Here is a 14,844-nt window from a genome sequence, read left to right as displayed (position 1 = left end):
TAAAAAATTTGTATTTTTTAGTGTCATATTTATTATTTCATTTGATATTGCATTAAAAAAATTGTTATTTTTAAAAAATATATGTGTCCCGACAAAATATTCCATATGACACTGGACCTTATCAATTTTTATCAATGGATCAAATAACAAAAAGGTCTTTCGTTTTTTTTTTCGATCAACCTCATCCAATAAATTGTTTCAAGAAAATGATTGAAAGCCTAGACAGTCAAAGGAAAAATACAGGTCACAAATATTAATCGACGATAAAAGTTGGTTTACCAACATTAGAGTTGCACAATTTTTTCTCAAATGAAATAACGTTTAATCAAAGAAATGGGAGAACAAAAAGCATTGAATCATATCTTTCGTATTACGTCACAATCACCAAGATTCAATAGCACTACAGCTAAGAGTTTGAAACAAATGTGCGAAGGTACGAGTGAACAAGAAAAGGACCCAACATTAAACGATTCCCGCGGAGCCTAATTCTCCAAGTGATTGAATAATAAAAGCGTACTGTTAGCTTGCAAGGGACTTCCAGTGAGTCAAAGATGCCACGAACCATTAGATATTTAATCAATGAGCAATAGATTACTCCTTAAATATGGGTGCTTTACAAACTCGAATCGTTTAAAAAGCCAAGCCCCACCGCATTTATGAACTTGGAGTCTCTCCTACATTGTCGTCGATGTGTAGAACAATTTATAGACACTTGTACAAATGTACAGCTGCACAAATGTACGCTGTAAATATAAGTATTGCAACCATTTGATTCTTGCTCTACGACCAAAACACAATCGAGTCATTGCTTCCTGCTTTTATGGAAAAGCAATTTTAAATTTATTTGAAACAAGAACGATCGTTATCGGATACACGGTTAACTTACTGATCAGCTATTGTTCCGTTACAGTGTAATTCTAAAAACAAAAAAAAGCGTGTATAAATTTTATTTTATTAATTAATAATTAAAATTGTATTCACTTTAAACTTTTCATTAACAATTAACTGAATAATCGTAGGCTTACGAAAATTAAAAACTTATAATTTTATGATAATAATCGTTAACATTTTTTTTTACAATAAATCTGATGAGTGGAATTTATAAATTTAGTTATGGTTGGAAAATTATTTTCGTCGCGCCTTTTCACTTTTATTTATTGTTCTTTATTTTCAATGTCAAATACCTTCAATTAATTAATAATAAGCAAAATAAATTGAAAAATTAAAAATTAAAAAATTTTTGTCCATTGCAAAATAATATCATAGTGCAAATGAATTGACCGATATATATTCTATAACTATTAATGTCATTGATTTAATTTTGGAATTTCTGAAATTGTTAGTATTATTCACCACGTACTCTATTAAAGAATATGTTCTGTTTTATAAAATTTGAATCATTTATATTTTCACGAGTCATCCAACACCATTTATTGAAAAGCGGCTATTTCTTTTGCAATTTTATTTACTTTCCTTTTTCCGGTATAGTAAAGAAAGAAGCCATTAAAACGTTATTCATAATGAAAGTATAAAAAATAGTATGGATTTCCATATGGTTGACAAAATTATAAACGACTGCAGCTGTTTAAAAAAATATATATGTAGGGTCAATATGATATAGCAGTACTGAATACGGCTTCAAAGGTACATGATTACTTTCTGTTGTATCAATTACTAATTAAGCTTAATTTAATCGCTAAAGTAGACAATAGTATGTTTATAAAATTTTTAAAATATTCAATTTTTCGAATCTTGATATTTGAAAATTAAGAAATGTAATGAGTAATAAGATTCGTGAACAATACAAACATAAATGTTAACAGATTAAAGAAAAAACAATTCTATTGAAATAATATATAACTAACTTTTAATCTTAAGTCTTTATATTATATTTATATTATTTTATATAGTAAATACAAAATTATTGAATTAAGATTATTTAAAATTAATTGATCTAATCTATAGAAATACTATATAGTATATTAGTTTATGAATTATGATTCGTATGTATGATAATAATTCGTATTAGTCTTATAAAATTGGTTTTATTAACTATTTTAAAATTTGGTTTCTAATACTCTTATTTTATAATTCTCTTGCAAGATATTAAAAACGTGAAAATCTAAGTAATTAAAGTGAGAAAATAAATCACAGTAGGTGCACAGTATAAACTAAATGATAAACTAAAATTGGCCTCATTAAGCTAACTACTTGAAAATTGGATTTATTTTGAGTAATATTGATTATATACATGTCAGGATTATTATGAAAGAAACACCTATGTTTTTCATGTCCTTCATAATTTATTATTATTTATTAAGATGTTTTTAATTGAGTGAGCTAAATGTTAAAAATTCATTTAAATAATTTATTATGGAATAATATTTATTTATTATCATTTTACTTCGTACATTCAATTGATCAGTTGACAATTCACATATAGGACATTACTATGTGACAGTATACTTCAATTATTCAAATTGTTGATTTAGTAGTGAATTACATCCGGTGCTTGAATGAGACTTTACTATCTTGCAGTATTTAGAAAATCGGGAATGTGATATTTATTACCATTAAAAGTGATAATACAAATGATTGCATGGCATAATTACTTATTAATATCAGTCATGCCATTTTGAAAATGTGGTAATCAAGTTTTAATTTCAATAAGTATATGGTATTTTATAAATACAGAATATGCAGGAGTATGTTTGTTTTATTTTATTGTATCTAATAATAAATATTATATTAAATAATTTAATGTCAAATACTTTTCTGATACCTTATTTCATACAGAGCATGAAACCGTACTTAAATTAATGTAATAATAATCATTTATTTGTTAGTATACATGATAGAAAAATAAGCTAATAGCTAGCTCACAATATTCATATACGCACAAATATTCATTCAACTCTTTAAGTATACTCTTTTTCATACATTTACTAATCAATTTCGTAGATTGACCTATAATTTCGAGGCAAATATGTTGGAGTAAAGTTTTAATCACTATAATAATTTAATCATTAATAATATATTTTTATAAAATAAAATATGATTGTTTAATAGGATCTTTGTTTCTAAAAGGCCTGTAGTGTACATGCAGATTAAAAAATGGGGGCCGGATAATAAGTAAAAAATAAATGTAATATCGCTCTCTAGGAATTATGAGAACCACTGGGCATGCGAGCCAAGTCGTCGCTCTTGCCACTGCAACAAGATCTAAATCTATTCTCGGGTACTTCAACAATGAGCCACAGTTTTAACTCGAACTGACGCCTGCAAACGCTGAAGAGCGAAACGAAGGAGTAAACTTACGCGAGAAGTCGTTTACCGAATTCTATACATTCCGAAATAAAGTATTTTTAACAAATCATGTATAAACTGTTTTGACGATTGAACTATTTGAGCAGAATACTTTTAGTATGGAATCATCAATGCCCGTTATCAATATTTATTAGTATACACTCTGATAAACTTTTATAAATTTTTATTTCTTATCTCTAGAAATAATAGTGTTACACATTACTATTGATATTAACAATATTGACTTGCTTAAAAATTCGAACAATTCTCTTAAAAACTTATTTATATATTATAAACATAATTATTACTTACTATATTAATTTATTATTTCTTCAAATTTTTGTTTTCAGTTCAAACATAAAATTTTCATTTTTTATATTTTTTGTAAAGTAATGACTAATTTTTTAATGTAATACTAATACTAAAATTAAGAAATTCAAAGTCATTATTAAAAAAATGTAATTTTAATTCAGTTATTAATTTGAATAAATATACAATTACGTTCATACGATGAAATATTATTAATCAGCAATATAAATACTTGATTTATTAATTGTTTTTTTTGTATAGGATATTCATATACGACATATATTATGCAATATTATTATTTTTTAATCCTACACATTATGAATATAAAAGTGAAAGGCTTGCAGATTTTCAAAATCTTTTTTTTTCATGCCAATTGCTTCTATTATTTTTAATGAATGTAAAACTGAAAATACGAGATCCGATAATGATATTATAAGCTTATTAGAATTGACGAAAAGATGTATTAAAGTAAAACAAGTATTCATATTTTCATAAATTTTCTTACATTTGAAAAAATGCAATGAATCATAGAAATTACTATGCGAATATATGTTTTTCTTCAAATAAATCACCATACTATATAATAAATCAATATGGTCGAAATCAACGTTGAGTAAATAATTTTGTATAATTTAGAACTAATCTTTAAGATTAAAAAATTTTTAATACGTATTTAATTGATATAAATTTGATTTTATTACAAGGAAATATATACAAATTTAATATAAGAGTTATGCAAAATAATATGAATGCTTATGTCGTGTAGTAAATAAGTTTTTACGAACTAATTTTTATTCTATTCTAAGAGTTTTTTTATTATTTTCTTAGAATGAATGAGTGAATATATAGTGAGAGAACTTATCGATTGAATTACTTATTAATATTTCAAAAATTCAAACAAAAATTGCTTCCAAATAATAATAAATATATGAAAATTCGTTACAAACACTCATATATTAATATTAACATATGCTTACCAAAAAACACCTATATTTTTGCATCTGTATTATTACGTATTCTACTCGGATACCCGTAAATTTTAATTTTTGTGTTATAAACTAGAAAATTTTGAATGAATAAGAAAAGTAAATTAGGAATCTGAATTTTCTGGACAATAATGCTATAACGGCAAATATATAAAAGTAAGTATAATTAGATGTCATTGTTATTGCTACATCAAGCAATTAATTTTATTATTATTTTTTAATTCCTGTATTTTTCATTATATTTGAAATTTATAATTGAAGCACGATTTTATGTTTCTTACACTTTACAAACGTTTTAGTTTTCCTAATAAAAATTCTGATATGGAATTAATGTAAATAGAAAATTACAAATTTATAATTTTTTATATGTAAATGGAAGAATAAATAAAATATTATATTAATCACGGCAATCATAGCTTTTATAGCTTTTGAGATTACGAATGTAAATAAAAATCACGGCGAAAAATGATTATTTACATTAACCGATTAATAGTTTTTCTAATAATTTCAATTTACACGTTATTTATTACGATTATATAACAATTTATATGTACAGATTTTTCTTTGTGAACATTTTTGTTGAATCATATTCAAATAGTATTGACACTATAATCCTCAGCTAATTAAATTTCTAAATAAATCTCATACTCAATGTTTTAATATCAATACAATACAATATTTATTCTGACTTCTGGTTGGATTTTATTATATGTCTTAAGGGTTTAATATAAGATAGATTCTTGTCGTTTAAGTTTTTTTTTTAATTAAATTTTTTTGATTTAATTAAATTTAAAAATATTAAATTGAAGTAAATTTTTGAATGCATGTTATTTCATGGTAAAATTGACAAGAAGCAGTCTGAAATGAATTAGTTGATATGGGATCTGATTCACTATGAATGACAATTCTTATTTCGTAGATACTGATGAAGATTATTCACACATTTATCAATTTAGGTGCATGGATACTGGGAAAGATATTTACCGGTGAAGGAAATGGCAACGTATTGCCCGTTGACGCGATATAAGGTATAGATATTTGAATTCACACGCTTAATTAAAGTTACCTAATAAATATCTAATTAAACTGGTTTCCATATTACTGATGACAGACTGATAATTTATAAAAGTGTATTCAATTTATTTAGATAATTTTGTGCTTATTTCCTGTCAAAATAATTATAAAAATGAATAGATTTTATTTCAATGCTTACAGTAATTATTGAGATATTAATGTGTAAGGCAAAAATTATTTTGAATAAGTCTAGTTAATATCTATTGCACTTTTTGATAATAATTGTAGTTAATATTTTTTTCTCTTTTTGATATATATATATATATATATATATATATATATATATATATATATATATAATTGAACTCTTTATTAAAAATTCATAATTTCAAGTACACTGTACTTATTAGATTTTTGGAGCATATATTTTAATTTAAACATGCCGTTTTCTACTTGAATATGTGAAATGTGCAATTTTATATTATATAATCAAAATTATAACTACTGAATAAAAAAAGTCTTACTATGAATACTATTTTAATCTTTAGCACAGCACAACAATTTTCATAAAAGAAATAATATGTTATTTCTGCTTATAAATAAATTATAAATACGTAAAGATAAAATTTTCTTTCCATTTTCTGATTTCTGCACAGAATTTTCATTTCTTACTCTACAATATTCATTTATTACTCTACAATAATAATCATTAAACGATTGACAAGATTATACGAACGTTGTAAGAGCTGAAATCAGATGGGTTTATAATTTGAGTAGCGAGTTCTGATTCTTAACCTCGGAAGGTTGTCGGTTTGCACATATATCTCAAATAGATACTAGCTACCTAACCTGGAAGGGTCTGTCCTGCAGGTTTTTGGGCCGTTTTCTTGAGGCCAATGGTAATTTTTCCACCCGCAATAAATTTCTTTTATATTCAAACGCTGCCAGGATGTTGAAAAAGATTTGTTTAGAAAATTTAAATATTTTAATTATTCCTAATTCCGATTAAAAAAATTAAAAAGTTTAGAAAACTCAAGTGTTGATATTTAAAAATTGGGATTATTGTATAAAGTTGTTTAAATTATTATAAACCCTAAATATAAATGTTAGACTAACTTTTATTTCTGAAAAGTTTTACGATTATCCTTAATTTTTCTATAAATTGTACTATTTATGTAACTATTGTATTTAAAACAAGTTTAAGCTTAAAAAAAACGTTTTAAAAAAAAAGTAGAAATGAATAATTCTATTAATTAAACATTAAATAAATTTTATTTTATACATAAATAACATAAATATTCGCCAGCATTAAGCTTATTTCATTTTATTCTATATGTTTATTATTCAACGTGAAATTAGAATTGTATAGAATCAATTGTTCAATTTTCTTGTATATTGATCGTTATTATTTCAATTATTATTATTATATTTATCATTATATGTACTTCAGTATTTGAAAGCTCTAAAATATCAGCAATATTAATAAGAAGTGAAACAGAAAAAGAAATGTTACAAGACAACTTGAAAAAATCGAAGTTCGTGTCAATTATCAACAAGTGTATCAGCATAGTTTTGATAGTCTGGAAGTTTATCCTTGAAATAATGAAGTGGTTGAAGTTTCAAGCACTTGCACAGTATCTAGAGTGGCTTACTCTTCAATTCTAATCAATTACTCAATGAAGAAATTCTCAAATAGTGAAAGATGGGAGATTCAAGTCGCCTTGAGTTGAGAATCCCTAAACGAGTCAATGAGGCGAGAGTGTGTTTATCCAAATGAGTTATGGCAGGGTAGCACGGTTCTACAGAGAGGAGGTCTGTTCTCTTTCTCTTTCCTTACTTTTTCTTTTTATCTGAACTTGTACCGTACACGTACACGCACAAACCCCCGAATATCCTAAAATACTTTGAGTCTTTGTAACTACTATTTATCGTCGTAGCAAATTTTATTTATACCATCCAATAATGTCCATTTATATGTTATCATAGAAATATAGGGATTTTACTAGTAATTGTTGAATTGTAAAATGTATTTTCATTTTTATGAATGTAAATGTTTAAATAGACAAATAGTGTATTTTTTATATACAGTGGCTTATAATATTTTATTTCATAGAATTTTATAAATTTTACCTACATATTAAATTTAAATATTGATTTAAACATAAATTTTTTACTCATAATTTATAATCCTAATACTATGATTACTATCCTAATAATCCTAATAATATAATTACTAGTTGCATTATTTATTTTCAATAAAAACAATATATTCTACGATGTGATATTTTCAAATTTACTTAAAGTGATTCTTTATAGAAGTTTATTGATCTGTACGTAAGCAGAATACGATATTCATTTTCCCACGACTTCTACATAACTTTGCGAAAAGCTAAAGTATTTTAATTTAATTTTAATAAGAGTTTTATGGTTATGGCTTTTATTTATCTGCATTTTATTTGAGTGAATGTTCAAATGATTACTTGGTAATCAAATAGTATTAATAGTTTCACTTGAAATAAACTTTTTGTTTTGAATATCGTTTAATGAAACTACCATTATTACAAAAAGATGACAAAGATTGAATATTAATAATATAATAATTCACAATGTCGAGTAATCTTCCATTGCTATTATCTTGTTATCTTTATATTATCTACACACAGATGCGTGACAATTTTGCTGTTTTTGCGTGATAAAGACTTGGAAATAAGTTACTCTTTCTTTGTTCCATTGTTCCCGCGTAATATTGATCTTATCTGTATTTCAGTATCTTATTATGAACGAATAACAAGAGACATAAGTTTTTAATATGTTTTAATCTGATTAACTATTATTTGAATAGTAAAAATTCAAAAAGCACTACATAATTACTGTTTGCTTATATCTTTCTATGATTATAATGATTTAATTAAGTAAAATGTTTTGATCGATCGTTAAAAAATAATTTCTTATTTATTTCAACATGATGAAAAGTTTGAAGTAAAATTCCCATGTAAACAGTAGACGAGAGATGCAGTTTTGTACGTTTGCATTGTAAATATATCCATTATTAGATGTGGTTTCTCTTTCTTTTATTTAACTTCGATATTTTATTTACTAGTATATGCACATTTTTTCCATCTTTCATTATCGTTTGTATGCATAAATTATTTATGCTTAAATTATTTCTAACCGAAAAAAAATTTTATTTCTTTTTTACGCAAGGAAATTGCGTACATATATGAATCAATAATACGAAAGGATCTATAAATTAAATATTGGAGTAAATATTTTCTTTATTATTTATTTATTAAATTTTATTTTATTTTCAAAATAGATTTCTCCGATTCAGTACAACTTTTTTCAATATATATAGGTAATTTTATAAGTATACGGTATGTTTCAAGGATAACAATAGATAAAACTTTGTAAGTTTATAAATCATAATGTTTTACTTTATTATTTGAATAACTGGCATAATTACATTATATTTAATTTAAATTATATCAAACGACTAATTCGTATTGATTTTTTAGCGCATGAAGTTTTTATTATGGGAATTATCGTTTAGTGTTGTTTTGACCAGCAAATACCAATATAGAGTAAAAAACTATATACAATAGTATAGTAGATAATTTTTAAAAAATTCTGTGCTCTGTTAATATATTTTAAAATATTAATTTACGAGATGTTTCTTTTACTATATTTTTACATTTAATACATGGCAACTAATTTACTAGATGTGTATTTTATATATTTAAAAATAAAACGGTATTTTTATGCAGTTTAAATAATGTATTAATATTTAATAATAAATTTATACAATTTGTGCAATTTAAAATTTTATACGGACCTGAGTACTTTATACATTATTTCAATGTTTTTAAAAAATCATGACCACTCTTACAGATTTATTCATTTTTACAAATATATATGTGTTAAAGTTAAATTCAAGCTTGTTTTTATATTATTTCTTATATGATTGTTTTGTGGTGTCTTTATTTTGTTTTAATATATCAATAGAAAAAAACTATAAAATCTATTTCTCAAATACACTTTTTTAAAAAATTCATGTAAAGATTATACTTTTTGATTCATTATTTATAATTTTTAGGTTAAAGTATTTTATTAATTTAAATTAGTGTGTGTTAATTTTTAAAATATAATTTATAGTTTAAAAGCTAGATATCCTTTGATCTAATTATGAATATAAATTTTACTACCAGACGATTAAACAATGTCCGTTAAAATGTTAACCGTTGTTTGCTTATTGCAAGTGCCATTTTAATTACATACACTAATATACACATTTTACAATATAATTTGTATCATTAAATATTTTATTACGTTTTGTACTGGAAATATTAGAATCTATTTATATTTACTGTAATCATTTCCTAGGGCGTTTATAAATCTATGTAAATTATATATAAATATTTCATTACACATATAATATTCAATAATGCATATTGTATGAATGGATTTATTTTAATTTTTTCTGTTCTAATTTTCCAAAATTTAATGTATTAGTTTCTCGCAATAGTTAATATTCAGGCATTTTTGAATTATAATATTATGAACTCGATCATTATTATATTAAAAATTGTAATTATTTTGATTTAAAAAAAGATTTATTATATTGATACTTAAAAATTATTAAATATACTTAAAACATTAATTTTATTGGTTTTTTTATAATATTGCAGGTTCTACTAGAAAGTTATTTTTATTCTTGTAGATTTATTAATATATATTTTTTAGCTGAAAATATTAGATGCTAATAAAAACAGACTTTATTAAAATTTTATTTTAATCGAAATTATTCAATTTGAATAGAATTTAATAGAAAAATAGAAATTATTAAAAAATAATAAAATTACAAAAATTTCTTTAATACAATATTTTGTATACATATATTCAAATTTACATGCTATTTTCATTGAAAATTTGATATTCGACTATTTTATGATGTATTTTATGATAATCTCGGCCCTTGATTAAATATTAATATTGATAATATTGAAATATAATAGGTTTCCGCTATGAAGAAATTTTAGATTCTAACAATTTTTTTTTTGTTTCTTTTTAATATTATTTATCACCAACTGGCTTTTATTATCAATTACTTAAATTTTGATTTTTGTTGAATATTTTTTACAGTTTACAAAACAAAATCATATGCTGGAAGCTCATTAGTAATATTGATGATTGATTGATTAAAGAAATGGATATAAATTAATATAAATTCAAAGAAATTTTTAAGAACAATAGAGAACAACAAATTTTTTTATTATATTAATTTTAAATTATTCTTTTTGTTTTAAATAAGTAAGCAAAATATATTTAAAAGATTACCCAAATGATGTAACATTGAAAATTGATGATATCATTGGGTATAAATATCTGATGCGATAATAAACTAATGATCTTGAGTATCGAATTTAATTAATTTTAAAATAATAGGTTCATAGTTATTTCCATAGTTATACTTCCATAGTTAAAATGATTGCTGTAATGTTTATTTTGCGTTTAGAGATCTGCAATACTTTATCTTTACACCGCTTTTAAAAAAGCCAATAAAAAAGCGTAAAAATTAAAATGTTTGTGAATAATTTATTGTAATATAATGTATCTATGTTTACACATTAATAATTTAATACATATATATTTTTGGTAAGTTTTATATATTATTTATATTGTTAGTGTTCTTATTAAATTTTCGAGCAAATATTTTTTGTTATCCGTTAAAAATTGAAATTAAATTGTATAATATTAGTTACTATATTTTGAAAAATATTTAAATGAAATTATAAATGAATTAATATTTAAATATGAATGCAAAAATCATGCATAGTTAATAAATTTATTAAAGATATGGTTTAAAAAGTACTTTTAGTGAATTACAGTAATCTGAGTAATGCTAATTTTAATTGTTAGAAATATTAAGACTTGAAAAATCGTATAAAAAACGTATTAAAGTGATTATCATCATTAGTATGTTCTAAAAATACTATTAGTGCCAATAATAAATTATGAAAAATTGAAGTATTGTTTAATGTAAGAATAAGTAAATATAAAATCGATATAATTAATCGTCTGTTCAAAAAGGGTCGTAAAATAAAAATAATTATGTTGAATATCAACGATAAATTTTATTATAAGACAAAACATAAACCTACAGTAAATGAAGTTTGGTTTAATTTTCGTTTTACAATTTACCAATTAATAATCCTATTTTATATCGGAAATGAAATTGTTCAATCCATGTTTTCATTAAATTTTAATGTTCTGCAATAAATGAACCCAGTATATTAAGTCTTAGAAAAGGCTTTGCAACTCAGTTGCATTGATTCGTTGTAAACATGGCAGGCTTTGGAAAATTTACCAAAGTTTTCCTCGTTCTTGTGAGTAGATTTTGAGTGAAAATTTATTTAATGTAACTCATATATTTATTCATTTTATGAATAATAATTTTGTGTATCTTTAATCATTTATGATTTTTATGATTCCTTTTCCTTCTGGTTTAAAAATGTGAGAGATTGAATTATGAAAGTAAAGTTCGTAAAATAAAAATTGTTTAAAATATACTTAATTCATTATAATTTCATTTATTTTAAAACAATGATATAATTGATTGACAATTGGTAATGAGCAACCGAAATTAAATCAAGGCCAAAAATTAAATTTACGCTTGAATTTTTGATTATTATAATATTAGTAATACATTCGTATTACTTAATATTAATTAATTTTCATTTAATTCAATTATTATTCATTAAAGATTTAATATATTCCATTTAATAAATTTTTTCTATTATTTTATAAAGACGTGAATTTCATATAATGTTATGATATGACGATTTATAATTTTAGTAAATACGTTTCGATGAAATAAAACTTTTTGTTTTCAACTAAATTAATGTGAAGTTTTGAGTATAATTTATTTTCATACTCAATTTTTATCTTTTACTTTCATTAAATATTTAGAAAAAAAACTATGATTTTTGAGGATAAATAATTACAGTTTTAATTTTTGTAATAATTTGAAAAATTAATGTTTAAAACAGAGTATATTTATTTTGGTTCAATGTAATGCTGTCGAATCGAAAACAATACCACAATTTTTGCGATCCATATTAAATGCTGTAAGAAGAATTGAAAAGCGACTAGCTTCGTACGCGCATTTAAATTCACAGGTTGGTAACTAACAATATTTTCTACGACTTAATATTATATTTATTATAAAATATTACACCGAAATACATTATTTATGAAGAAATAAAAAGTACTTTGATTAAGATAAATAACCTGCAAAGCCTGTGCTGCAATTATTGAATTAATATTTTAGAGTATTATGCCAGTCATAAAGCAATAATGGTAATTTTGTATTTACTTAAATTTTTAACTGCTTTTAACAATAAGACTTAAATAATATGTTACAAAAAGAATGACAATACATTTTAGAATTAGATGACAATACTTTTGTATTTAGATTTTAAATGATTTGAAAAATATTTGTTATACCGTACGTTCAAAATAATTAATTTTCTTTTTAATTAATGAACAAAATGCATAATTTTAACCAAATGCTTTTTGGATTTACATAAGATGTCAATATAAATATATCTATATAAATAGATTGATCGTAATCTTGGATAATATTGTATTACGATTCAACAGCCAGCTCATGAAATTGATCAGAAGAAAAAAGTTATCGATTCTTCTACTGAAAATGATATGACCAATGAGAATTCCACTCTTGCAAGTGAACAGAAAAATAATGACATCGCAGAACTTGAAAAGGTCTTGGATAAACCTGAAAACATAAATGTGGATATATTAAAAGAACACCAGCAGAAAATAGTAAAACATCCTCATCATGGTAAAGTTTCTCGCAAACCCGTTCCAATAGATATCGAGAGTAGCAGTAAAGAGTCCGAAGAAAATAAAAAATTCGTTGATGATACCACAGTAATGTTGGACGATGAATCGGATGACAGCACCAAAGTAAATCATAAAACAAAAAACTCGCATCATAATTTGCAATCGGACATGAAAAAGGTACATAGCAATGGTGATAAGCGAGTGAAGAAAATAAAAAAGAAACCAGTACTTTTAAAAGAAGATGAGTAGTAAAAAGTGTACATATTTGTGTAAGGCAAACATTGATAGACATATTATTTCTCCTTTAGCTAGAATAATGAGATTTATTGAAATGTATTTCTTGAAAAGTCATTTAAACTTTTGTTTGAAATAAAGACCGCCTCAAAATATATAATTTTAGAAATAAGTAGAATATCAAAATAAATGATGCATTTACAGTACTTTCCTTGTTTGACATTTGCATATTTGGAGTAGTTCATTTTTCATGTAAATGGAAAGCCCTTTTAAAATATAAAAAATCTAACCATTATTTTCTTTAAGCTACTAATTATTTTAAAACAAAAATATTACTGAGTTTATTACATTTACATTAAAATGCAATGCCTTAAATTACATTCTTTCATAGCAAAATTGATGAAATTGATTTATTTTAAAATTACTAAAAATATGCATTAAAACGATATGTTTTCTAGTAATAATTTTTTATTTGTCTTCAATTTTATTTTCACATTTCATGTTTTAATCTAGTGGTTCCTTCTCAAAAATTTATCATATAATATTTGTAAAATTAAGAAATTCAACATTATTTGTTACTATATCATTTATATATTTATATAAATAAATATTAAAGGCATTAAAATAATTCAAGCATAGTTCTTTCTAATTTTGATTTATTATATAAAAAAAATTTGTTCATGTACAAAAGAATGACAGTTTATATCTGAATATTATTTCAGAATAATAAGTTCGACAAATTTTTAACTTAATTATATGAATTCGACAAACTTTAATTATATGAATTATATGATTTTGTATTATTAAAAAAAAAAAAATTTTCGTCATTTCTAGTACATATTGCATTTTTATTAAATTTATCATGCATTAGAGGTAAAATTTATCAAAGTATATGATATACAATCATTTTTTATATGAAATTTCATTATTATGGCTGCACCTGAGCTGCGCGTGGCTGGTTGATAGTTGAAGTTCTGGCTGCGCTTCGGCTTTAGTTTCGTTGGAGCGGGTAGACTTTGACGACAAGGAGCTTAAATAGTTCTCGGAGCACATCTTAGCCGATAATTTCATGGCTGCGCTTTCTTGAAAAGCCGCCTCGGTATTACTTTCAGCTTTCGTTTTTCCTCTCTTT

At 23.5% G+C, this 14,844-nt stretch overlaps 2 protein-coding genes across 2 annotated transcripts in view; both read left to right on the top strand.

The window, feature by feature from the left end:
- Window positions 1–14,844, top strand: part of Meltrin (disintegrin and metalloproteinase domain-containing protein meltrin) — an 87,424-nt gene that overhangs the window by 24,693 nt on the left and 47,887 nt on the right. The window lies entirely within an intron of this gene.
- Window positions 11,916–13,765, top strand: LOC105361435 (uncharacterized). The gene is made up of 3 exons (XM_011498608.1): window positions 11,916–11,998; window positions 12,662–12,790; window positions 13,275–13,765. Exons 1-3 carry the CDS (start codon window positions 11,957–11,959, stop codon window positions 13,725–13,727), a joined length of 624 nt encoding a protein of 207 aa, XP_011496910.1. The 5' UTR covers window positions 11,916–11,956; the 3' UTR covers window positions 13,728–13,765.

The sequence above is a fragment of the Ceratosolen solmsi genome, unplaced genomic scaffold (assembly GCF_000503995.2).
Source record: "Ceratosolen solmsi marchali unplaced genomic scaffold, CerSol_1.0 scaffold30, whole genome shotgun sequence".
NCBI lineage: Eukaryota > Metazoa > Arthropoda > Insecta > Hymenoptera > Agaonidae > Ceratosolen > Ceratosolen solmsi.
This window is presented reverse-complemented; position numbering and strand designations above follow the sequence as displayed.

Coding starts and splice junctions, on each gene's coding strand:
- LOC105361435 (XM_011498608.1), top strand. CDS start 11,957: ATGGCAGGCTTTGGAAAATTTACCAAAGTTTTCCTCGTTCTT. Junction 11,999..12,661: donor CCAAAGTTTTCCTCGTTCTT/GTGAGTAGATTT, acceptor TGTTTAAAACAG/AGTATATTTATTTTGGTTCA. Junction 12,791..13,274: donor ACGCGCATTTAAATTCACAG/GTTGGTAACTAA, acceptor ACGATTCAACAG/CCAGCTCATGAAATTGATCA.